At 44.8% G+C, this 6,000-nt stretch overlaps 1 protein-coding gene across 1 annotated transcript; it reads left to right on the top strand.

Moving 5' to 3' along the window:
* Positions 1 to 379: 379 nt before the first annotated feature.
* Positions 380 to 4,102, top strand: LOC146970313 (uncharacterized). The gene is made up of 3 exons (XM_085804435.1): positions 380 to 452; positions 1,832 to 2,362; positions 3,853 to 4,102. The coding sequence occupies exons 2-3, from the start codon at positions 1,833 to 1,835 to the stop codon at positions 4,100 to 4,102; spliced, it is 780 nt and encodes a 259-aa protein (XP_085660561.1). The 5' UTR covers positions 380 to 452; position 1,832.
* The last annotated feature ends 1,898 nt before the right edge of the window (positions 4,103 to 6,000 follow it).

The following is a 6,000-nucleotide window of genomic DNA, read 5'->3' as shown; positions in this document are numbered from 1 at the left end:
TAATTTTAATTCTATTTCAACAGCTCTAAATGTATTTATTCTATTGAAGCACTAATGTGTATGTTCCTATTGTGAGTTAACTTGCACTAATGTTGAATGATGTTCATCTGCCATTCCCTTGACACTTATGGCACTATGCACTATGAAAAACGCCAGTATTGTTTATTTTTGTACTTTTTCAATAAAAAATTTGGAAAAAAAAAAAAAATCCCGCATATCTGCTCCTCTGATCAGAGCAGTGTCCTAGCAACGGCCGAGAAGACTGCGCATGCGCCTGACGCTCCTCCATTCACGTTCTACTTTAGACTCATTCTGATTGGTCGATTCTACGTCGGAGGCCACGCCCCCTTCTCTTTCCCAAGTCAAAGGACCAAAGTGACTCCCCTCCCCCACGTTTCCCTACACACAGCGAAGCTCCAGAAGAGAGGAGCAACTAACTAACTAGTAACTACGTGAGTAACTTTGTTCTTTATCAATATTTTTGACCCAAGTTCCTGTTAGTGTTACTGTATGTCCGGACGGTAGCTACAGACCTCTGTCCCTGTCGGTAGTGGAAACTTATTTCACCTGTTTGTTGATCATTAACGTGAATTTCTGGGCAACAAATTGAATCGAAGGCAACTGGACTTGTATTTGTCTACGTTTCGCCTCTTGTCCAAGCGGCTTCACCAGGTCGTAACGCATCGGTCTGACTAGTCCTCACTAGTCTGACAAACAGTAGTGGAGTAAGACCCAGGTATTTAACCTCTGTGAGGGTGTTTAGCTAACACAAGTACTTGGTAGAGTTTCACTTGACCATTGTTGGAGTCTCTGGTGAACCTCAGTCGTTAGAGTCAAGTGAGGTTGAGTTGTTCACTCTCCTGGGTGGAGATGAAAGAGCAGCGTTTTAAATGGGAGATACTGTAGGTGGTGGATGAATGAGAATATCCACAGACATTAACGTGAATGATAGTGAGCATGTGTGCTGCTGTAACTACTAAAGCACACTGAAAATATATTTATGTTGGATTTGATCTTGTTTCAATGTTGCTTCTGATTTGATGTATTTATTTAGTTATTAAGTTGGTTTAAGTGTGTAAATGATGGAGAAAGAGTCACTCGGGTATCTTCAGCAAGTTTTTAATGTTTTCTACTCGAACCGTAACAACAACAACAACAACAACACGTTTTCCCTCACTTCCTGCTTCCCGTAAGTATTGACCTAAACGCGCAGGCGCATCTGGCTGCTACCGTATATGACCAGTTATAGGCGCGTTTCCACTGCAGCAGCCAGGACCATCTCCAGGAGCTTTTACTGCCTTGGTGTAGGTCATGGATCTATTATAACACATCCATGGTGTAGGTCGGTCCTGAAAAGCTCCCGGTGGGGCTCGAGATTTACTCTGTGCTGACTGGGCATGTGGTCAAAAAGCAGGATGTGATGCAGAGGGAAAGCCATGAAATAAGCAGCATTTTAAAAACCTCTTGTGAACTTTTTATATAAACCTTATTGATGGGTTTTAGTTGATGTTATTTTAGTTAGTACCTAACATCATGTTTTGGTGTAAATGCGTCTTTTCGTGCAAGCTAACGACACATTTCTGTCTTCTGGATGTAAAAGGTAGATGATAAAGTATGTTTCTATTCATTCTAGTTGATAGGGTGCATTTCTCATATGAATAAATTAGACTACTATCCCAATAGACATAGATGTCACATGTACATGACAGGGTATCACAAAGGAGAAAACTATTAAAGACAGTGTGATCCAGGGTCGTATATAATATAAACCCACTGACACTTATTAAAGGAACACGGCTCCTCTGTTAATTTATTTTTCTTTATTTTCCAGGATGGATTTCCGTCCGACTCTGAGAGTGCAGCCTTCGTCCTCTGACCTCACCCTCCAGCCGTCGCCCGACGCCTACGGGCTGGCCAGGGCGTACAGAGAGCGGGGGTCGGCGGTGAAGGAGCCCGAGGTGGTGAGGGAGGAGGCGAAGGTTCGCATCCGGGAGGCCGGCGGAGACCCCCGGTGCTGGCGGCTGGTGCTCAGTGAGAGTGAGCTCCAGTTCGGCCAGTACTGGGGTCAGACCTTCAGGTGGCTGCTGAGCCACGACGTGGGATACGCGGCGGCCGTCGTGGCGTCCCACCAGAAGGAGAGAGGGGGCGGAGACGCCTCCCGGTCGCCCCTCGCCGTCCACAAAGACGCCCTGGCCTCCTACGTCCAGCTGCTCCCTGAGGTGGTGGCGGCGGTGCAGTGGACCAGGAGGCGCGAGGGCTCCCTGTCGGTGAGGGACGTGGACCAGGAGCTGGTGGCGTTCGGCGCTCACGCCACCGAGACGTACCGGTCCCTGTACGAGTCGGCCAGCAGCGAGAGTCGAAGGTCAGTGTTGCAGGCACCGTTAGGGATGTCACGATTATAGATTTTCTTTGTACGATTATTGTCAGAGAAATAATCACGGTATTACGATTATCACGATTATTATGAATTAATTAATTTCACAACATATGAATGTAAGCGATCCGGTCGTTTTGGCTAATGCTGCGTTCCAGGCAGGCTTTTGAAACCGTAAGTTAAAGCTTCAAGTCACGACTTACGACTTTGTAGCGTTCCAGGTAGGGCTGGGACGATATGCTTTTCTCCCGATTCGATTCTTCTACGATTTTTTGGATGCCGATTCGATTTAAATTGCGATTCTACGATATTGCCGATTCTCTCGATTTTTAGTCGCATTTTTAACATTTATCTGCACACAAACACTGTAGGAGCCTATAAATTAACATACTCCATTATAAAATGAACTTAAACCCTTTTCAAAGCCTGTACTCTCTGTATGTAAAAGAGGCTAACAAATACACATTGCACAATATTTAAAAAAATTCAAAAAAAAAAATTTCAAAAATTCAAAAAAAAAATTTTTTTCAAAAAAAAAAAAAATCGATTTTTGAAAAAGAAAATCGATTTAAAAATCGTCAAAAAAGATATCGCGATATCTATGTGAATCGATTTTTTCTCCCACCCCTAGTTCCAGGCAACCCACTCGTGTTTTTCCGACCTGTTTTACCTGTGAAAGTCACTATAACGGCCACTCGTAACTTCCGACCTGTGAACTCGTACCAGATCGAACTGGTACGACTTCACAGGTCGAAAAAACACGAGTTATGAGTTGCCTTGAACGCACCATAACTTCTTGTCAGCCGATGGAGTTAGCAGCCCCCGTCCTCTTCCCTACGTCACCACATTCACGCGCATCCCTTGGCTGCACACACAGCCCTTCATGCCGTTCTCTCTCCTCATTGGATAAAACTTGTAGGATACAAGAAAAGTTTTCTCCTCGGCTCAGAGCAGAGCAGAGTGACTGACAGACCCGTGTTTCGGTCCAAACACTCTATGTAAGTGATTGCTGTCGGAAGATATAACTATTTAAGACTTATATTAACACAAAAATATCGCTTACTTCTGCTTTAAGTATCTACTATATAACCAATTATTAATCCTCCAGGGGAAGTGTTTTAAATATTCAAATCATTAATTGTCATCTATACCAAATGTTTAAGTTTATTTTTAAATTGTTTGTCTGTTTGATTTTTATCACAAATGAGATGCTAACATTTCAATTCCTATACCAATTGTATGTTACGTTAGGTAAATGGACCAGTATTTATTATAGTATACATTTACCTTAACTTTTGTGCACATCTGCCTCTGTGTTTCCGACATAATCTTTTTTGGAAAGTGACGGTATTTAAGAATCTTTATGATTAATTAATTGTGGCGTTTAATACTGCAATTAATAATGAAAACAAGTAATCGTGACATCCCTAGTGCTGATGGGTCAGCTGACTCTGTCTTGTCCCCGTGTCTCTCTGTAGTTATGTGCAGTGGGTGAGGACGACGTCCGTCCAGCCCGGGTCCAAGCGCCACAACCTGCAGGTCTACGTGCTGGGTCGAGACCGAGAGGCCGATGCTGATGCTGATGCTGATGCTGATGCCGATGCCGATGCCGCTCCTCCCTCGGCTCAACCTGCACGTAAGTTCACACAATGTAGCCATAAAGTCGCCTGTACCAATGACAGAGAGGCTGTATTCAAAACCGCATACTATACTGCTAGTACGCACTGATTTTACAAAAATGCAGTATGCAAACAAAAGCAAAATCTACAGTATGCCACAAATTCCAGAATGTCGTACTGATTCGGAAAATATCTCCAGTATGCATCTGACCAGTCTACAATGCAATGCGCCCCTGACGTCTAACCATAACCAAAGGCAGTTTAGAGTAAAATACTTTTGCCGTGTACTGTAACCATGTTATATAGCTTAATAAAATAGAACTTAATACAGACTGATCGGTTCATTGTAAAACATTTATTTATTTTTTTAAATGTGGTGATTTCTGTACGTAGGCTACAGAGCCCCGAGGCAGCGCTGCTCTTCTGTCCAATACACACAGGAAGCTTCACTTTTCATTCAAACAAACTAATGCTTCTGCCACAATTGTTAGATTTCATCAATGAGACCAACATTTATCTCCTAAAAATAATTTAACCAGCCCGTGGTAAACCTCTAAAAACCTGCGGGTAAGTTAATTAGCGATTGTTTTCTCCCCCGGGATGGCGACGAAGGTTGGCCGGCCGACCGGCTCTCCAGACTGGCTACTGCCTCTGTGATGTTGCGGTCGTTGCGGAGCTTCACTTCTCCGAAAAACATCGTAGCAAACTTCTAAACAGCCGTCATTTGGATAAACTGGCCGTATATTTGGGATCTAAACAGTTACTTTCTCGCATGAAAAAATATTAAAACTTAATAGAGTTACATAATTACAGCGCTACAGCGGGAAATTAAACAGCTTTTCGTCTGTTTGCCGCAAAATGCATTCTGGGAAACTCGTATACTGCATACTGCGGTGTGAACGGTGTCGGTCTGCTGAAGTAGCAAACTGAATCCCACATTCAGTATGCAGTACACAGTACATACTAACGCAGTATGTGTAGTAGGCAGTACAGTATTATGTGGTTTAGAAAACAGCCACAGACATTTATCTTTATTTATTACACACAGGTGTTGGAGCCGTGGACCCAGAGCTGACGGACTCCCAGCTCGCCACCGCCGCCGCCATGGAGGTCGACTCTCAGCGTGAGTGAGCACACACACATTTGAATGTACACGTCACATCTCTGCTTTAACAGAGAGACAACTGACTGTGAGTCTGTGTTTACCAGTGAGCAGCAGCAGCAGCAGCAGCAGCAGCAGCAGCAGCAGCAGCAGCAGCAGCAGCAGCAGCAGCAGCAGCAGCAGCGACGCCCCTCCAGCACCGGCCCTCCCTCCTCCCCAGCCGGGACCAACCACCGTAGACGAGGCACCGTCACCTCTGACCTCTGGTGCTCTGGTCTCGTCCTCCCAGTCGGCCCTCAAGCCAGATCCAACGCCGATAAAGGAGGAAGAGGAAGAGGATGATGAAGGCGTGAGTACATTTCAGTCTGCGTCACTTACAAAGTGAACGTCTGTCCTTACTAAATAAAGTTAGTGAAGTGGCTGCGTGGAGCGGAGCTGCTGTGAGATGAGCAGCTGACAGTGATGGTGACAGTTGTGCCACCGTTTGATCCAAAACGGGACAAAGCCTCTTGGACACAAATGTGTATTGATTTTCCTCTCTTGATTTCTTATTGGCTCGGTTCAGTTTTCGCCGGTAGGAAAAAGTGAAATCTGGTGTTTATTGCGCGCTCCCTTTTCACACTCCTGCCCTCGATCTGCACAGAAATTAATATTAGGCCTACTGTGTATGAAAACAAGAACTAGTGAGGGGGAAAAAACAGGCGCGCGGACACCACGAAAATGAAACACTGTAACTCCTGTGACAGTGACTACAGCTGGCCACGGTAGTCCAGGTCAGCCCCACGTGTCAATCACGGGCTACAGAGGAGCTACACGTGAATTAATATTATCATTGATGACGTATGACACGCATTGCCAGGAAAGATCCGATCTGTCTGTTTAGACTGCAGACGCATTGGCAGATA

This window comes from Trachurus japonicus, chromosome 17 (assembly GCF_045865225.1).
Source record: "Trachurus japonicus isolate A0001 chromosome 17, Traja_1.0".
Lineage (NCBI taxonomy): Eukaryota > Metazoa > Chordata > Actinopteri > Carangiformes > Carangidae > Trachurus > Trachurus japonicus.
Note: the sequence above shows the minus strand (reverse complement) of the source record. Positions and strands in the feature narration are given on the sequence as shown.